General features: G+C 39.7%; 1 protein-coding gene across 14 annotated transcripts in view; it reads left to right on the top strand.

The window, feature by feature from the left end:
• RSRC1 (arginine and serine rich coiled-coil 1) overlaps positions 1 to 20,430 on the top strand; it is a 447,518-nt gene that overhangs the window by 18,331 nt on the left and 408,757 nt on the right. For all 14 annotated transcript variants that reach the window (XR_016233240.1, XR_016233241.1, XR_016233238.1 and 11 more), the window contains exons 2-3: positions 2,879 to 3,081; positions 3,575 to 3,700. Coding sequence is in view for 10 of the 14 variants with exons in the window: in XM_070072602.2 (XP_069928703.2) it covers positions 2,888 to 3,081; positions 3,575 to 3,700 (320 nt within the window). In the remaining 4 variants the exon portion in view is untranslated. The remainder of the gene's footprint in view (positions 1 to 2,878; positions 3,082 to 3,574; positions 3,701 to 20,430) is intronic.

Below are 20,430 nucleotides of genomic sequence, written 5' to 3'. Positions count from 1 at the left end.
AGAGAGCTGGACCTGCTCCTTTTTTTATAATCTTACTTTAATATTTTTTAAATAATTTTTTAAATAATAACATGGTAACAGAAATTTGTTTGAAGTGGTTTTTTTTTTCTAAAATTTATATATTTGAAAGGCACAGTTAGAGAGAGAGAGAGAGAGAGAGAGAAAGATCTTCCATCCATTCATCCACTGGAAGATCTCCGCAGATGGCTGCAATGTCCAGGGCTGGGCCAGACTGAAGCTAGGAGCCAGGAGCTTCTTCCAGGTCTCCCGTGTAGGTGTAGGGACCTAAGCACTTGGGCCGTCTTCTGCTTTTCCCAGGCTTATTAGCATACAGCTGGACTGGAAGTGGAGTAGCCTGGACTCAAACTGGCATCCATATCGGACGCTGGCGTCCCAGGCAATAGCTTTTTATTTTTTTTATTTGTTTATTTATTTTATTTATTTGAAAGGCCAAATTACAGAGAGAGAGAGAGAGGGAGGGAAGGAGAGAGAGATCTTCCACCCACTGGTTCACTTCCCAAATGGCCACAACAGCTGAGGCGGGGCCAAGCTGAAGCCAGGAGCCAGGACCTTCTTTCAGGTCTCCCAAAGCAGGGTGCAGGGGCCCAAGCACTTGGGCCATCTTCCACTGCTTTCCCAGGTGCATTAGCAGAGAGCTGGATCGAAAGTGGAACATCTGAACTAGATCTGGCGCCCGTGTGGGTTGCTGGCATTGTAGGTGGTGGTTTAACCAGGTGTGCCACAGTGCCAGGCCCCACCCCTCCAGTTTATTTTTTAACATTCCCTCATATAAAATGGCTATATATGAGTCTCTCTCTGTCTCTCCCCATTTATATCTGTATCCATATCTATTCATCTATATCCGTATCTATTCATCTATATGTGTTTTAAATGTATATGACCTAGCAGTTAGTTTGCTAGTAGAAGTTGTCCCATAACTCATATAGAAGGACCTGGGTTAAGGCCTTATTTCACCTCTGAATCCAGCTCCCTGTTATTGTACACCCTGGGAGGCAACAGGTAATGGCTCAAGCAATTGAGTCCCTGTCACCTGTAAGAGAGACCTGGATTGAGTTCTTGGCTCCTGGCTTTGGCCTGGCTCAGCTTTAACATTGTGGGAATTTGGGGAGTGAACCAGATTTAGGGAGTGAACCAGCAGATGGAAGATCTCTCTGTCTCTCCCTTTCTCTCTCTTTATAACTCTGCCTTTCAAACAACTAAATAAAAATCTTTACCAAAAAAAATTGTTTTGAGAAATATTTGAAAAAACATGAGGCAAATTTTAAATTTTTCAAAACTTGAAAAAAGAATTTATTAATGTCCTAGAAGATTGTGTTAGAGCTGTTTCTTTCTCTTTTATATAAAGATTTATTTATTTATTTGAAGGTTAGAGTTGCAGAGAGAGGGAGAGAGAGAGAGATCTTCCATCTGCTGCTTCACTCCCCAGATGGCAGCAGTGGCCAGGGCTGGGTCAGGCCAAAGCCAGGAGCCAGGGGCTTCTTCCAGGTCTCCAGTGTAGATAGCAGGGGTCTAAGCACTTGGGCCATTTTCTGCTGCCTTTCACAGGCCATTAGCAGGGAGCTGGATGGGAAATGAAGCAACGGGGACACAAACTGGTACCCAAATGGGATGCTGTCATTGCAGGTGGTGATTTTTACCTGCAATGCCACAACACTGGTCCCTAGAGCTATTTCTTTTGTCTTATCAAGAAACCAGGGGGCCCTGCACTGTGGCCTAGCAGGTTAACGCCCTGCTCTGAAGTGCCAGCATCCCATGTGGGTGCTGGTTCGAGACCTGGCTGCTCCACTTCCAATCCAGCTCTCTGTTATGGCCTGGGATAGCAATAGAAGATGGCCCAAGTCCTCGGACCCCTGCAGCCACGTGGGAGACCCAGAAGAAGCTCCTGGCTCTGGGCTTCGGATCAGCGCAGCTCCAGCCATTGGGGCCAATTGGGGAGTGAACCACTGGATGGAAGACCTCTCTCTCTCTCTCTGCCTCTCCTCTCTCTGTGTAACTCTGACTTTCAAATAAATAAATAAATAAATCTTAAAAAAAAAAAAAGAAACCAGGTACATTTAGATTTTACTGTAGTTTTTTTCCTCTCTTGGAAGCCCCCCTCCATGCCACTCTGGCTGGAGGTCTTTGACTCTAATAAATCTTTTTAAATCTCAACAAAAAAATTTTGCGATAATTGTGCCTCCTAAACATTTACAAAGTTTTACTAAAATTGGTTGTTGCATCTAGCACAGCAGGGTGTCAGGTTAACCTGAAAGAGAAATGGTGTCACATAGATTAAGGAAACAGAATCTGATTAAAGATTTTAATGTGGAGAAACCAGGGGACACTCTGTCCACTGCCAAGATGGAGGCAGAAGCAGGGTCCCAGTTATCTGGATACTCCAAGTATTTATTATCAATGGTGACATGATAGATTAATCATAAAAAATGTGCAGTTTCGTGGTAACAGGATTTCATGATGAAGGAGTTTAAACATAGTAAAACAGGGGACACTGGGGAGTTTCAATGTTTATAGGAAGGACTTTTCTTGGAAGCTTGGATTAAGAGGACAATCACAATGTGGGAAAGTCTTGAGGGGGACTCATTAACTGGGGTGAATGTACCACTTGCTGTTTACTAGAGCCCACAGCATTTCCTTAGCCACCTCAGCATCATGTCAAATGACCTTTTCCATTGACATAACTTGACCATTCACCTTTGCAATCTGGCCAAGCATACCTTCAGCAGAATTCAGGCCATGTGGTAGTCTTTGAAATGTAGACTTTTAACAGAATTCAGGCCATGTGGTGGTACCTGACAATCGGTAATTGAATTTCATCCATTGGACCACTGTGTTACAAATAATTTCCTTTGAATTTAAGCTGATAGAAATGGGACGCCGGTCCTCAGATACTGAAGAAGAAAGCAGAAGCAAGAGAAAAAAGAAACACCGTAGACGGTCGTCTTCGAGCAGTTCTTCAGACAGCAGAACGTATAGTCGAAAGAAAGGCGGAAGGAAATCAAGATCGAAGTCCAGATCTTGGTCCAGAGATCGTCAGCCTCGTTCACATTCTTATGATAGAAGGTAATTTGTATAGTTTTAGTTCTTACAGTAGGAGGGTAACATTCTTTAGAGTTCATGTGTTTTTCTATTTTTAATTTCCTGCATAAATTTTTTTCTTTTAATAGTTATATATTTATTAGAATAAGGCCCAGCCCAGGTTTTTTATCCCACCAACTTTAGTCCAGAGTCTAGTGCGTTCATCCTTTGTCTCTTCTTTGTAGGAAAGTAGATATAAATGGGTGTTCTCATGCCTTATAATTTAATGACATTTGGAAAGATTATTTATTGCTTAAGACCTATACTGCCTTAATTAGTAACTCATCCAGTCTCACTAAATTATGAACCAGGCGTCTGACTGTTTAAGAGCCAGAACTTTTAATTTCTCTCTGTTTGTTTTAAAGAAAGAGTAAGGCATAGTAAAAATGAGATGATTCTTTAGAGTGTGGAAGATTTCTCCTTAATATCCATAACATCAAATTTTATAGCAATGGTATTTGATTATATTTTATTTCAGACGCAGACATCGCTCAAGTAGTAGCTCTTCTTACGGCTCTAGAAGAAAACGAAGTCGAAGTCGTTCCAGGGGTCGTGGAAAATCCTATAGAGTTCAGAGGTCTAGGTCAAAAAGCAGAACAAGAAGGTACATATGCCTTATTAGCATTTATTATTTGTAACAAACTGTTTCCAAAATTAATGACTTAAAGACATAATAATTTATTTTGTCATCATTTTACACCTTTGAGCTCAGCTGACAATTCTGGGTTTTCTCACCTGGGGTCATTTTTGCAGTCGTGTGACAGCTTGACTGGAACTGTTTTGTCAGTGTGGCTTTTGATTCTGGCTATTGGCTAGGGTATACATGGCTTGTCATGCTCTGTGGCTCGGTTGGGCTTTTTTTATAGTGGAAATGTTTTAAGAGGCTGAAAGCAGAAACTGCAAAATCTCTTTAGGGCTAGCCTCAGAAACGTCAGGGTATTCTATGGGCTCCGTATTTGTGTTCCCCACCAAGCTCGTATGTTGGAGCCCTGATTCCTTTTGAGATTATATTTGGGGATAGGACTTTTATGGAGGCAATTAAGATTAAATGAAGAAATATGTTGGGACCCTAATCCAATTAGGTTGGTGGCCTTATGAGATGAGGAAGAGACATCTCTCCATGTAAAGAAAATCCAGGTGAGAACATGGAGAAAAGGCCACCATCTACAAGACGGGAAGAGAGCCCTCATAAGGAACCAAATTGGCCGGTACTTTGATATGGACCTTTTATTTTCTAAAGTGGTGAGAAAATTTCTGCTGTTAAGCCACCCAATCTATTGATATTTTGTTACGGTACTCTGGGCAGACTAATTCATGGTGTCACTACACATGCATTTTTTGGCCTTGCTTAGGGCCAATAAAGAGAGTGGCTTATCTGGAGAGTTGTACATTTTGGGCAGTGGTAGAAAATATAATTTAATAAGATCATGGGATGGGAACTGTGGTGTTGAAGAACTTGATGAAGACATGTGTTCAGAAGTCATTGAAGGTTTTTGAGCAGGAGAATTTTAGGATTAAATAAAGCATAAAAACAGTATTTTAGGAAGTTCAGGTTTTTTTCCTCTGCTTGCTTCTGCATGCTCTTAGGCTGTAATTGGGATGGATGTTAGCAGCCTCAATTTGTTATCTAGGCATAACATTTATCATTTATGATTCTCTGTGTGGATAATAGTAGTAAAGTCAGAATGTGTAACTTTTCTGGCCTTGTATTACTTAAATTCTAAGGATAAACCATTCTGTAGTACATGCCTTCTTTCTCCATTTGACCCATAGTTGCATGCTTTGTTTTCTTTGAGTGTACTCTTTTTTCCAGTTTTCTATCATCATCTGTATTTGGAGAAATCTTCCTACCATTTTTTGTTAAAAGATTTATTTATTTATTTGAAAGTCAGAGTTACACATAGTGAGAAGGAGAGGCAGAGAGAGGTCTTCCATCCACTGGTTTACTCCCCAATTGGCTGCAATGGCCAGAGCTGTGCTGATTGGAAGCCTGGAGCCAGGAGCTTCTTCTGGATCTTCCACATGGGTGCAGGGGCCCAAGGACTTGGGCCATCCTCTACTGCTTTCCCAGGCCATAGCAGAGAGCTGGATCAGAAGTGGAGCAGCCAGGACTTGAACTGGTGCCCATATGGGATGCCAGCACTGCAGATAGTGGTCTTACCTGCTACGCCACAGCGCCGGCCTCTCTTCCTACCTTTTTAATGTTGATTTATTTTCATCTACTTAAAAGGCAAAGCAACCGAGTCACAGAGAGATCTCCCATCTGCTAGTTTACTCCTCAAAGTCCTGTAACAGTCAAGCCTGGGCAAAGCTGAAGCCAGGAACCTGGAATTCCATTTGGGTCTCACATGTGGATGGCAGGAATCCAAGCACTTAGGCCATCACCTGCTGCCTTCCAGGTTATAATAGCAGAAAGCTGGATTGGAAATAGTGCACCCAGGACTCCCGCTGGCATTCCAGCATGGATGCTGGCATCGTAAATGGTAGTTTAACCCACTGTACCACTGCACCCACCCCTCTTAACATTTTAATGTTAACTTTATGTAGTTTTCTTTTTTTTTAGGATTTATTTTGTTTATTTGAAAGGCTGGGTTACACACACACACACACACACACACACAAACACACACACACACACACAGAAATAGAAGTGGGGGAGAGGAGAGAGTGATTATCTTCCATTCTTGGTTCACTCCCCAAATGACTGTAACCTGGGTTTGAGTCAGGCTGAAGCCAAAGGCCTGGAACTCCATCCCAGTCTCCCAAGTGGGTGACAGGGGCTGGGTACTTGGGCCATCTTCTGCTACTTTCTCAGGATCATTAACAGAGAGCTGGATTGAAAGGGAGCAGCTGGGACTAAATTGGTGCCCATATGTGATGCCAGCATTGCAAGCTGCAAAGCTTGACCCACTGTGCCACAATGCTGGCCCCCAAGTTCTATGTAACTGTAATTCTCCTTTTCTTTAAACCCTTTTACTGTTTTTATGTTTTTCTCTCCTAAGTCAAGTTTAAACCATCCTTTCTCTCACCTACTATCCCATGTGTTTTTTGATTTGTGACAGTTATATTGTGAATATTACAGTTTTGTTTTTCTCATATATTGTAATCTCTTGGTAACTAGCATAATTCCTTGCTCAGTTGATACATGATGACTGAATGATTAATTGGGGAAATGAAGGTAGATAGAGAGTTGAAAAGGAAAAGTTTTATTTTATTAATTTGTAGAGAGAAAGCTTTATTTTCGATGTCTTAATTTATCTAGCAAGAGACTGATTACCAGAAAGCAACTTGAATTATAATTTCCTATTGGTGGGACCAGATATAATAATACTCTGCTTTTATGGTTGTATGCTTTAACATACACTATATCAGTCAATCTGTGTATGATTAGGAAAACAGAAGCCACTCAATTCTAAGGATGAGAGAGTTTTAGCATAGAACCTTTGGTAGGGCTTAGGGAGTGTGCAGGGTGGGGAAGGTGTTAGTGATTATTTCAGCCTGAAGCATGGAAATTTGTTATCTCAGACGTAAGTGGAAATCTTAAGAAATAAAATGAAAAGTTTTCAAGAAACTACTCACTTGGAAGCTGCTTCTGTGCCTAAGTGTTTACTTACAACTTCCTCTAGTAATGAATCTGAAAATGCAGTTACTTTCTTTTCCTTTGCAGAAGGGGACCTTAATGAGAGTGGCAGTGATCTAGTCACCAATAGGTAATCCAGCACACATCCATTTTGTAATTGAGCTTTTGTAGTCCTCTGTGAGGAAACAAATTCATGAGCCCATTCAAAATGGCAACTTCTCAACTTTGCTGTTATGTGTGTCTAAAATAAAGGTGTTACAGGAATGACAGTAGCTGCAAAGTTAAATGTTTGACGTTTAAATTTCCATAGGTAACTTATAGAGTAACTGGGTAATTAGTCTTTTTAATATAACTTTTTATGTTCTTTTTGATGTGCTAGTTGTGACATGTATCTTATCACTTTCTTCTTCATTGGTGAGAAAGTTACCCTTATTATATACAGTATATTTACTTGCTTATTTTGGCTAAACCTGGTAGAGGAGACTTGGCCTGCTAAAGGTGGAAAGTGCTATGGGAATGAAGAAAGAGATGAAGAAATCCAGGATTACACAGAGTTTATTAGAGACTTAAGGACAGAGGCATTGTTTTGAGTGGACACCAGACCGATGGATCCCTAGCCACTAGGCAAGAGAAAAATGGTTTTGTAGTTAGAGGTGGCCTGTGGCTAACAGGCTTATACCTGGACTTTGTCAGGAAGTATTAACATCACACGTGTCAGATAAGAGATATTTCAGATGTCAGATAAGCCACATGAGTTGCCTTAATGAGTTTGTTTATCCCATAGGCTTTGGGATGACTGTCAGGGTTACCTGAATGGCAGAATAACGGTATGTCCAACCTGACTGTAATCATATCAAGTTGGATCTCTACATTGATCAGTTATGGAATATACAGAAAGTAGTTTCAGAAATGCTAATATATGGTGGTGAAAATCTCACTTAGAAAGTAAATTCAAAGTTTCTTCCCATTCTTATGATCGGTACCCTGAAGGTGTCTAGTTCTGCATCTGAACCCGGACTGGTTCTTTCAGTATGGTTAATTTCTTCATTTTGAAAGATTTGATCTCATTTGTTTCTTTTTATATTTCATTTCGAGTACTTAGTTCCTTTAAATTATTGTACTTTTCCTGTTTATTTTAGTATGTAAAAAATTAATATGGTTCCAAAAGACATGACTTTACCAAACGGTATACTTAGAAAAGTATCACTCCCTCTTCTCTCTAGAGAGAGAGAGAGAGATCGTTCATTGGCTGTTTCATTCCCCAAATGGCTGCAATGGCCAGGGCTGGACCAAACTGAAGCCATGAGCCTGAAGATTCTTCCAGGTCTCCCATGTGGGTATAGGGGCCCAAGTACTTGGGCCACTGCTTTCCTAGGCACATTAACAGTGAGCTGGGTAGGAAGTGGAGCAGCTGGGAGTTGAGTTGGTGCCCATATGAGATGCCAGCACTGTAGGCAGTAACTTGTTCAGTGTCACAATTCTGCTCCCCACTCCCTCTTCTGACCTCTTCCTGTCTACCCTTTGATGTATTTGATGTAACCAATCTTGTTAGTTACTAGTTTAAACTTTCTGCATTTCTTTTTTTTTTTTTAAATGAGTAATTATACTTGAGGCATTCCATAGATACTCTATTACATTTTACTTTTTTTTGTATACGAATATATCTTTTTTAAAATTTTGTTATATAAGTTTCATGTATTTTTTTAAAAGATTTATTTTATTCATGAGCTAGAGACACACACACAGAGAAATCTATCTGCTGAAAGACAGAGTTATAGAGAAAAGGTAGAGACAGAGAAATCTTCCATCTGCTCGTTCATTCCCAAATGGCCGCACTGAAGCCAGGAACCAGGAGCTTCCTTGAGGTCTTCCACATGGCTGCAGGGGCCCAAGTACCTAGACCATCCTCCACTGCTTTCCCATGTGGATTAGCAGGGAGCTGGATCAGAAGTGGAGCAAGTGGGACTTGAACTGGCACCCATATAGGATACTGAAACTGTAGGCTGGATCCTTAATCCACTGTGCCACAGTGCCGGCCCCCATGTATTTCATATATACAGATTTAGGAACATAATGATACTTCCTACCCTATTCTTCCTTCTGCCTACGCTTCAACCCTTCCTCTTCCCTCTTCCATTCCCACTCTTTTTTTTTTTTTTTCTTGACAGGCAGAGCGGACAGTGAGAGAGAGAGACAGAGAGAAAGGTCTTCCTTTGCCGTTGGTTCACCCTCCAATGGCCGCCATGGCTGGCGCGCTGTGGCCGGCGCACCGCGCTGATCCGATGGCAGGAGCCAGGTACTTCTCCTGGTCTCCCATGGGGTGCAGGGCCCAAGGACTTGGGCCATCCTCCACTGCACTCCCTGGCCACAGCAGAGAGCTGGCCTGGAAGAGGGGCAACCGGGACAGAATCTGGCTCCCTGACCGGGACTAGAACTCGATGTGCCAGCGCCGCAAGGCAGAGGATTAGCCTAGTGAGCTGCGTTGCCGGCCCCATTCCCACTCTTAATTTTTACAAAGACCTATTTTCAGTTTACTTAATGATGGTAAACTTTTTTTTTTTTAAAGATGTGTTTATTTATTGAAAGTCAGAGTTGCACAGAGAGGGGAGAGGCAGAGAGAGAGAGAGAAAAAGAGAGAGAGAGAGAGGTCCTCCATCTGATGGTTCACTCCCTAATTGGCCACAACAGCTGGAGCTGCACCAATCCAAAGCTAGGAGCCAGGAGCTTCTTCCAGGTCTCCCATGTGGGTGCAGGGGCCGAAGGACTTGGGGGCCATCCTCTACTGCTTTTCCAGGCCATAACAGAGAGCTGGATCGGAAGTGGAGCAGCCGGGTCTTGAACTGGCGCGCACGTGGGATGCCGGCGCTTCAGGCCAGGGTGTTAAGCCGCTGTGCCACAACGCTGACCCCAGTGATCATAAAATTAACCCTACAATAAGTAAAAGAGTTCAGTAAATAGTATGAAGAAAGAAACACTGTTCCTCAAGGGAAGAGACAAGGGCTGTAAACAATCATTGAATCTCAGAATACATTTCACTCCAATACATTACATTTTAGATACTCTGTTAGTTACCTCAGATCAGGGAAAACATGATACCTTTTTGGGGCTGGCTTTTTTCGCTAAGTATAGTGGTTTCCAGTTGCATCCATCTTGTTGCAACATACAGGATTTTTTTTTTTTTCTTTCTTTTTTTTTTTTTTTTTACAGCTGTGTAGTATTCCATGGTGTATAATACCATAATTTCTTTATCCAGTCACTGGTTGATGGACATCTAGGTTAATTCTGTATCTTACCTATTGTGAATTGTGCTGCAATGAACATGGGGGTACATATAACTCTTTTCATATGCTGATTTTTTTGGTTTGGGTAAATTCCCACGAGTGGGATGGCTGGATCATATGGTAGGTCTGTATTCAGCTTTCTGAGGTACCTCCATACTGCTTTCCTCAGTGGCTGCACCAGATTACATTCCCACCAACAGTGGATTAGGGTACCCTTTTCCCCACATCCTCACCAGCATTTGTTGTTTGCTGATTTCTGTATGAGAGCCATTCTAACTGGAATGAGGTGAAACCTCATTGTAGTTTTTGATTTGCATTTCTCTGATGGCCTGTGATCCTGAGCATTTTCTCAAGTGTCTTGAGCTCTTTATAGATTATACATGTTAACGCTTTATCAGTTAAATAGTTTGCAAATGTTTTCTCCTCTTCACATTGTTTAATGTTTATTTTGCAATGCAGAAGCTTCTCAGCTTGGTATAATCCCATTTGTCAATTTTGGCTTCTTACTGGGTCTTTTCCGATAAGTCTTTGTCTATGCCAATGTCTTACAGAGTTTCCCCAATGTTCTCTAGTAATTTGATGGTATCAGGTCATAGATTTAAGTCTTTGATCCATTTTGAGTTGATTTTTGTATAAGGTAGAAGGTGGGGGTCTAGTTTCATACTTATACATGCGGAGATCCAGTTTTCCCAGCACCATTTGTTGAAGAGACTCCTTGTTCCAGGGATTGATTTTCACTCTGTTGTCAATGATAAGTTGGTTGTAGATGCATGGATTGATTTCTGGAGTTTCTGTTCTGTTCCATTGGTCTACAAGTCAGTTTTTCTGCCAGGTCTGGACTGTTTTGATTATAACTGCCCTGTAGTATGTCTTGAAATCTGGTATTGTGATGCCTCTGGCTTTGTTTTTGTTGTATAAGATTGCTTTTTTCTTTTCAGGGTCTTCTGTGTTTCCATATGAATTTTAGGATCTTTTTTTCTAGAGCTGCAAAAAAAAAGTCATTGATAGTTAAATTGGGATCACATTGAATCTGTAAATTGCTTTTGGTAGTATGGACATTTTGATGCTATTGATTCTTCCAATCCATGAACATGGTAGATTTTAACATTTTTTAATGTCTTCTATTTCTTTTTTGAGTGTTTTGTAATTTTCATCATTGAGATATTTGACTTTCTTGATTAAATTTATTCCGAGATATTTAATTCCTTTCGGAAACATGGTAAATGGAACTGATCTTAAAAGTTCTCTCTCAGCCATGGCATTGTCTGCATGTACAAGGGCTGTTGATTTTCTTTGTTAATTTTATATCCTGCCACTTTATGACTTTCTTTTATGAATTTTAATAGTCTCTCTGTGGAGTCTTTTGGATCCGCTATGTATAGAATCCTGACATCTGCAAATAGGGGTAGTTTGATTTCCTCATTTCCGATTTGTATTCCTTTGATTCTTTTTCTTGACTAATGGTTCTGGCTAAAACTTCCAAGATTATACTAAATAACAATGCCACTCTCGAGTGGGCATCCTTGTATGGTTCTAGATCTTAAGAGGAATGCTTCTAGGTTTTCCCCATTCAGTAGCATGTTGAATTTGTCATAAATTGCCTTGATTGTGTTGAGGAATGTTCCTTCTCTACCCAATTTGCTTAAGGTTTTCATCAATGAAGGATATTATATCAAATAATTTCTCTGCATCAGTTGAGATAACCATATTTTTTTGTTTATTTTTTTAATATGATGTATCACATTTATTGATTTGTGAATGTTGAACCATCCCTGCATACCAGGGATAAATTCCACTTGGTCTGGGTGAATGATCTTTCTGATGTATTGTTGGATTCGATTAGCTAATATTTTGTTGAGGATTTTTACATCAACGTTCATCAAGGAAATTGGTTTATAGTTCTCTCTGTTGTTTCTTTTTCTGGTTTAGGAATTAAGGTGATACAGGCTTCATAGAATGAGTTTGGAAGAATTCCCTCCTTTTCAATTGTTTGGAATAGCTTGAGAAGAATTGGAATTATTTCTTCTTTAAGTGTCTGATAGAATTCAGCAGTGAGGCGTTTCTGTACTTGGCTTTTTTTATTGGTAAGGCCTTTATGATTGATTCAGTTTCCATCATGGTTATTGATCTGTTTAGATTTTCTATGTCTTCATGACTCAATTTTGATAGATTTTATGTGTCTAGGAATCTATTCATTTCTTCTAGGTTTCTCAATTTGTTGACATACAGCTCTTTGTAGTAACTCCTGATGATTCTTTTTATTTCTGTGGTTAATGTTTACATTTTGCAAAGATATCTTCTAAGTTACTCCATATCAATTTATTAAGACCTTACTTTTTTAACAAATGATTTATCTGTTTATTTGAGAGTGACAGAGAGAGAAAGAGAAAGATGTTTCATCCACTGGTTCACACCCCAGTTGCCCATGCTGGGCAGTGCTGGGATAAGCTTGGAACTCTGGAACCCTATCCAGGTCTTCCTTGTAGGTGGCAGGGGTCCAAGTACTTGAGCTATCGTTGACTGTTTTTCCAGGCACATTCACAGGGAACTGGATTAGAAGTAGTGTAAGTCTTGAACCAGCACTACTATATGGGATGCTAGCATTGCAAAAAATGGTAGCTGAACTGCTGTACCACATCTCTGGACTCTTAACATTTTTTAATAGCTGCATTGTGTAGTTCTATTATATTTTGTTTGGCACTCTTCTAGGTATGAATAATAAAGGTACAACCAATATTTTACAGTTACTAACAAACTGCCATGAATATACACATATATGTGAAGTTTTTACTGTTAAGATGTGCCTTCAGAGGGAACTCCTGTAAGTAAGACTGGTAGATTAAAAGAGAAATATATGGTTTTGTTAGAAATTACTATATTTCTATCAGTAATTCTGAGTGTCCTATTTCCCTTCAGTGCCATCAACAGAATGTTTTGTTCTATTGATAGATGAGAAATGTTACTTTGGTGTAGTTTTAATTTTCATTTATTTTACTGTGAATAACATTGACCATTTTTCATATGTTTAATGATCTTTTTATTTGTTTAAAAAATTTTTGTAATTTATTTGAAAGAGCAACAGAGGGAGAGAAAGGGACAGAGAGCAAGTGAGAGATCTTCTATTCTCTGATGCACTTTCCAAATGGCTACAACAGTTGGAATTGGGCCAGGCCCAAGCCAGGTGCCAAGAACTCCATCCTGTTGTCCCATGTGGGTGACAGGTACCAAAGTACTTGGACTGTCTTCCTCTGCCTTCCCAGGTGCATTAACAGGAAAGTAGATCAAGAGCAGAGCACCTGGACTCTAACCAGCACTCATAGCAGGATGTTGGTGCTGTAAGCATCGCAAGCAGCAATTTAACCCACTGTACCATAATGCCAGCCCTCAATGGCATGTACTTCTGTCTTCATTTTATGTGTGAATTTTCTATTCATGTCTTCTGGGTTTTGGTCTTTCTTTCCTTCAATTTTGAAGAGTAATTTACTAGAGATATTAGCCCTTTAGCTGTTACGAATGGCATATATTTTCTCATAGTTTTTCAATTGTCCTTTGATTTTGTTTATGCTATTTGTTGGCTGTGCAAAACTTTTTTCTTTGATGTGGTCAAGTTTATCATTTTTTTCTTTCATTCTGTGCATTTAAGACATAAAGTCTTACATCCAGACATAGAGTTTACTGATTTTTTTTTTCTGGTATAATTACTTCATCTTCATTTAGATCCTTTACATTTTTATATTTATTCTTGTGTGTAGTATGAGGCATAGTTCTTTTTTCTTTTTTCAGTTAATTCATCATTTATTAAAAAGTCCATAATTGCCCTACTGATTTATGATGCTCCTTTTATAATATATTAACTTTCTGTAAATTCTTGAGGCTTTTTCTTAACTTTATATCTATTCTAGTGATTTGCTGTCTTTTCATGTGCCAGTACTACATTTACAATTATAGGGACTTTATGGTGTGTTTTATTGTTGGGTAGAGGTAGTCTTCCCTGTTCCCTCTTAGCTCCTTTTCTTTTTTCAATGTTTTCTTGGCTATTCTTTTAATATGAACTGGTTTTGTATTTTCTTTTTATGAAATTTATTTATTTTATTTATTTGAAATGCAGAAAGAGAGAGACAGATAGAAAGATCTCCCATCTGCTGGTTCACTTCCCAGATGCCTAGAGCAGCATTTGGGCTAGATGCCAAAACTGAGAGCCAAGCACTCCATTTAGGTTTCCCCACAGGTGGTGGCAGGGACTCAACTACTTGTCTGTTACCTGCCACCTCCCAAAGTGTGCATTAGCAATCAGCTGGATGAGAAACAAAGGAGCCAGAACTCAAACTAGGCACTCTAATATGGTTATGGGCTTCTTCTCAAGTGATATCTTAATTGCTATGCCAAAAGCCCAACCATAAATATATATTTTTTTCTTTTCGTGTAAACTTTAATATTAGCTTGTCTGGGTCTGTTCAAAAAGCTTGGTGGTGTTTCATTGGGATTCTTATCAAATTTATAAATGTAGAACTGATGTCTTTGTGTTGAATTTTTCTACTGAATATCCAAGGGGTGGTTTTTCATATGTTTTAGTGTATTGGTTTTTTTTTTTTTTGATTCATGAATATTTTGAAGTTTTCCTGATACATAGTTTTGTTCATTTCCTGCTAAGTTTATTTCAAAATATTTGTTTTTTATAGATATTATTTTAATTAATATTATTATAACTATTAATAAATACTTTTTTTTCTGATTGTGGAAATCTATAGAACTCTGTTACTTTTATGTCTTGCTTCATTATTAACTTTTTTTTCTTTAAAGTTTTTTTTATTTTCAGAGTCAGAGGGAGAGACAGATCTTTCATCTGCTGGTTTACTCCCCAAATGGCCACCACAGACAGTGCTAGACCAATTTGAAGCCAGGAGTCAGGAGGTTAATCCAGGTCTGCCATGTGGGAGGGACCCAAACACTTGGACCATCTTTCACTGCTTTTCCCAGGTGCATTAACAAGGAGCTGGATCGGCAGTAGAGTAGCTGGGACATGAACCACCACCCAGATGGGATGCCAGCATTACAGCAGCAGCTTTACCTGCTATGCCACAATGCAGCCCCAGTTGAATAAGATTTATCATTGATTCTCTGGCATTTATCATAGTATCTGCAAATAGGAATGGTTTCACTTTCTTTCCAATTCTTATTTTTCCATTTACTTTCTTTTGTCTAATTTCACTGGGTTTTACCTGAAGTACAGTGTGGAATAGCAGTGGAGATATTATACATCTCTGTCTGATTTTATTGAAAATGCCTTTACTGGGGCCAGCCTTGTGGTACAGTGGATTAATCCACTGCCTACAAGGCCAGCATCCATGTGGACACTTGTACTAGTCCCAGCTGCTCCACTTCCAGTATAGCTCCCTGCTGATGTGCCTGGGAAAGCAGAGTCTGCCCAAATGTTTGGGCCCCTGCACCCACATAAGAGACTCAGATGAAGCTCCTGGCTCCTGGCTTTGGCATGGCCTAGCTCCAGCCATTGTGGCCATTTGGGGAATAAACCAATAGATGGAAGATAGCTTTCTCTCTCTCTCTCTCTGTAATATTGCCTTTCAAATAAATAAAAAGTATTAAAAAAAGAAAATGCCCTGGTATGTTTCTAACTCTACCGTTTGGAGCAAGTCAGCTTGAGCATGTCCCGAATTGCACATCTCTTCCCTCTCTTATTCCCACTCTTATATTTAACAGCGATCACTTTTCAGTTAAGTTTCAACACCTAAGAATAACTGTGTATTGATTACAGTATTCAACCAAAAGTATTAAGTAGAACAAACAAAAAAAATATTAAGAGGGATAACGTATTAAGTTGTTCATCATCAGTCAGGGCAAGGGCTGATCAAGTCATCGTTTCTCATAGTGTTCATTTCACTTTAACAGGTTTCCTTTTTGGTGCTCAGTCAGTTGTCACTGATCAGGGAGAACAAGTGGTATTTGTCCCTTTGGGACTGGCTTATTTCACTCAGCATAATGTTTTCCAAATTCCTAAAAGGGATCACTTTTCAGTTAAAATTTAAACACCTAAGAATAATTGTGTGTTAATTACAGAGTTCAACCAATAGTACTAGAACCAAAAAAAAATACTAAAATGGATCAAGTATTACATTGTACATCAACTGTCAGGACAAGAGCTGATCAAGTCACTGTTTCTCATAGTGTCCATTTCACTTCAACAAGTTTCCCCTTTGGTGCTCAGTTAGTTGTTGCCGATCAGGGAGAACATATGATATTTGTCCCTTTGGGACAAATTTACTTAGCATGATGTTTTCCAAATTCCTCCATCTTGTTGCAAATGCCTGGGTTTCATGGTTTTTGACTGCTGTATAGTATTCTATAGAGTACATGTCCCATGATTTCTTTATCCAGTCTACTGTTGATGGGCATTTGGGTTGGTTCCAGGTCTTAGCTATTGTGAATTGAGCTGCAATAAACATTAATGTGCAGACAGCTTTTTTGTTTGCCAGTTTCATTTCCTTTGGGTAAATTCCAAGGAGTGGGATGGCTGGGTTGTGTGGTAGGGTTATATTCAGGTTTCTGAGGAATCTCCAGACTGACTTCCATAGTGGCTTAACCAGTTTGCATTCCCACCAACAGTGGGTTAGTGTCCCTTTTTCCCCACATCCTCTCCAGCATCTATTGTTGGTAGATTTCTGAATGCCCTTCTAACTGGGGTGAGGTGGAACCTCATTGTGGTTTTGATTTGCATTTCCCTGATTGCTAGTGATCTTGAACATTTTTTCATGTGCCTGTTGGCCATTTGGATTTCCTCTTTTGAAAAATGTCTATTGAGGTCCTTGGCCCATCTCTGAAGTGGGTTGTTTGTTTTGATGTTGTTGAGTTTCTTGATTTCTTTGTAGATTCTGGTTATCAACCCTTTATCTGTTGCATAGTTTGCAAATATTTTTTCCCATTCTGTGGGTTGCCTCTTCACTTTCCTGACTGTTTCTTTTGAAGTACAGAAACTTACCAGGCGATTCCAATTCAATCCCATCAAGGTGTCATGTATCAATGCCATCTCACTAGTCCCAGTGATCAATTTCTGTTCACAATTGATCATAATGATAGGACTAAGAACCAAAGGGATCACATAAACAAGAATAGTGTCTGCAAATACTAGCTGATAGAAGAAAAAAAGGGAGAGAATGATCCAACATGGGAAGTGAGATACACAGCAGACCCATAGAATGGCAGATGTTCTAAACAGCAGTCTGGCCTCAGAATCAGCCCTTAAGGCATGCGGATCCAGCTGAAAAGCCCATGAGAGTATTTCAGGCATGGAAAGCCAAGACACTCTGTCCAAAAAAAAAAAAAAAAATAAAGCCTAAATGAAAGATCTCCGTGAGTGAGATGCCAGTGGAAAGAACAGGTCATCAAAGAAGGAGGTACCTTTCTCTGAAGGGAGGAGAGAACTTCCACTTTGACTACGACCTTGTCTAAATATGATCAGAGTCGGTGAACTCAAAAAGCTTCCACAGCCTTGGCAACTCATGACAAGAGCCTAGGGTGATTACTGATGCCATAAATGAGAGTGTCAATTTGTTAAGTCAACAACAGGAGTCACTGTGCACTTACTCCTCATGTAGGATCTCTGTCCTTAATGTGCTGTACGTTGTGATTTAATGCTATAACTAGTACTCAAACAGTATTTTTCACTTTTTGTTTCTATGTGGGTGCAAACTGTTGAAATCTTAATATATGCTAAACTGATCTTCTGTATATAAAGACAATTGAAAATGAAAAAAAAAAAAAAGAAAAAGAAAAAGTTTTCCCACTAAGAAATAAGCTGGCTGTAGGACTGAAGTGTGTTGGGGTGTGTGTGTGTGTGTGTATATATATATATATATACATACATACATACATATATATATGTATAGTTAAATAAAGTTATTATTGTAGGAGAGAGTCCATCATTTTACATGTATTTTTTCTGGAACACATATCGATTTTTGCCAAAAGTATTTTCATCGTCTGTGGAAAATCAAGATTTTATCCTTTGCTAGTAAGGAACTAATTTTGCACTTAAGAATAAATTTCACGGCACTGTGGTGCAGTGGGTTAAAGCCCTGGCCTGAAGCACTGGCATCCCATATAGGCGCCGGTTCAAGTCCTGGCTGCTCCACTTCTAATCCAGCTCTCTGCTATGGCCTGGGAAAGCAATAGAAGATGGCCCAAATCCTTAGGCCCCTGAACCGCGTGGGAGACCGGGAAGAAGGTCCTGGCTCCTGGCTTTGGATCGGCTCAGCTCCGGTCCTTGTGGTCAACTGGGGAGTGAACCCAGTTCACTTCCAGTGGATGGAAGACCTCTCTCTCTCTCTCTCTGTCTCTCTGCCTCTCCTCTCTCTGTGTTACTATGACTTTCAAATAAAATAAATCTTAAAAAAAATAAATTTCAGTTGATCTCGGTGTATTTTTTTCCTTAATGTATTGTCAGATTCTGTTCACTGCTTTTTAAACGTAACACTTTTATCCTGATATTCATATGTAATATTTGCCATTTTTGCTTTTGTAGTATCTTTATGAACTTTAGCCATCAGTGTTATCCTTGATTCCTAAAATGCTTGGTATCTGTGGACAGTTCGGAAGATCTGATCCGTAAAGTTTTTTTTTCCTCAACTTTTAAAAAAAATTATTTATTAATTTATTTGAAAGGCAGAGTGACAGAGAGAAGGAGAGATACATTGGCGTACTACCCAGAGGACTGCAAATAGGCAGGACTAGGCTAGGTCTAAGCCACAAGCCAGGAACTCCCTCTGGATTTTCTCTGAGGGTGACCAGAACGTAAGTACTTGGACCGTCATCCCCTGCCTTGCAGATGTCATAGCAGAAGCTGGATTAGAAAGTCAGAGAAGGTATGACTTGAACTGGCTTTTTGATATAGGATGCAGGCGTCCTAAGTTGTGGCTTAACCTGCTGTACCACATTACCTGCCCTTTAAAAGTATTTTTTAATTACTTGAGAGACAGAGAGAGAGCTAGAACAAGACATCAAGAGGATGAGAGTGAGAGAGCATGCTTCCATCCTCTGGTTTTTACCTTAAATATGCACGATGATTATGACTGGGCTGGGCTGAAGCCAGGTGCTGGCAACTCACTCCAAATCTCCCATGTGGATGGCAGAAATCCAGTTACCTGAACCATCACTACTGCCTCCCAGGGTCTGCATTAGCAGAAAACTGGAGTCAGAACCTGTAGCCAGGTATTGAACCCAGGTACCCTGATATGAGACCACCAACATTTTAAGCAGTTTCTTTTTTTTTTTAATTAAATTTTCTTTAAAGATTTATTTTTTTAATTTGAAAGGCAGAGTTAGAGAGACAGAGGGGGAAGGGAGGAGAGAGAGAATGAATGAATCTTCCATCCTTTGGTTTACTCCCCAAATGACCACAATAGCCAGGGTTAGGCCAGGTGGAAACCAGGAGCCAAGAACTCCATCTGGGTCTCCTACATGAGTGGCAGGGGCCTAAGCACTTGGGCCATTTTCTGCTATCTTCCCAGGCACATTATTAGGAAGCTAGATTGGAAGTAGAGTAGCCAGGACTCAAACCTGCACTCTGATGTGGGATGCTGGCGTCACAAGTGGCAACTTAACTCCTGTGCCACAGTGTTTCCTGTTTTATATTTTCATTTGGTTTACTTTATTATTTTTCTAGTCTTTTGATCTGGGAATTTATTTATGCTTAGTTTCTATTGATAAAAGTGTGTAGGGCTATGAATTTTCCTATAATCACTGCTTTAAGTATCTTCCATGGATATTATTCTAAGATATTGTGGAGAATTTCAAGAATATTAGCAAAGTTGAAAGAATTTTACAGTGAGTACTCATATATATGTATGTATATATACCAATTAATATATTACTATATTTTTTAAAAAAATTATTTATTTGAGAGGCTGAATTAGAGAGAGAGAAAGAGAGAAAATTCTTCCATCTGTTGGTTCACTCTCCAAATTGGCTGCAACAGTTGGAGCTGGACGGATCGGAAGCCGGGAGCTAGGACTTTCTTTCAGGTCTCCCATGTGGGTACAGGATCCCAAGCACTTGGCCAGCTTTCACTACTTTCCTAGGTCGTTAGCAGAGAGCTGGATTGGAAGAGGAGCAACTGGTACTGTACTAGTGTCCATATGGGATGCCGGCACTGCAGGCAGAGGCTTAGCCTACTATGCCACAGCGCTGGCCCCAGTATATTAACATTTTACTGGCTTTGTCACATATTTATCTGTTTATCCATTCTTCTGTCAATTAATTCATTGTAACTTTGGATTCACTTTCAGTTGCAGGCATCAGGATTCTTTCCCTTTAAATACTTCAGCATGCTTAGCATAAACTGGAATTCTGTATTTGTTTATACAGTTTTTCTTTTGAAAATAACAAGTTTGAAAGTTTTTAATTTGAGGCAACGTTTATATATGGTGAAATGTGCAGATTTTAAGTATACTTTTGCCAAGT

Source organism: Oryctolagus cuniculus, chromosome 4, assembly GCF_051225735.1.
Source record: "Oryctolagus cuniculus isolate XC-2025 breed Fujian yellow rabbit chromosome 4, ASM5122573v1, whole genome shotgun sequence".
In the NCBI taxonomy this organism is placed as follows: Eukaryota; Metazoa; Chordata; class Mammalia; order Lagomorpha; family Leporidae; genus Oryctolagus; species Oryctolagus cuniculus.
This window is presented reverse-complemented; position numbering and strand designations above follow the sequence as displayed.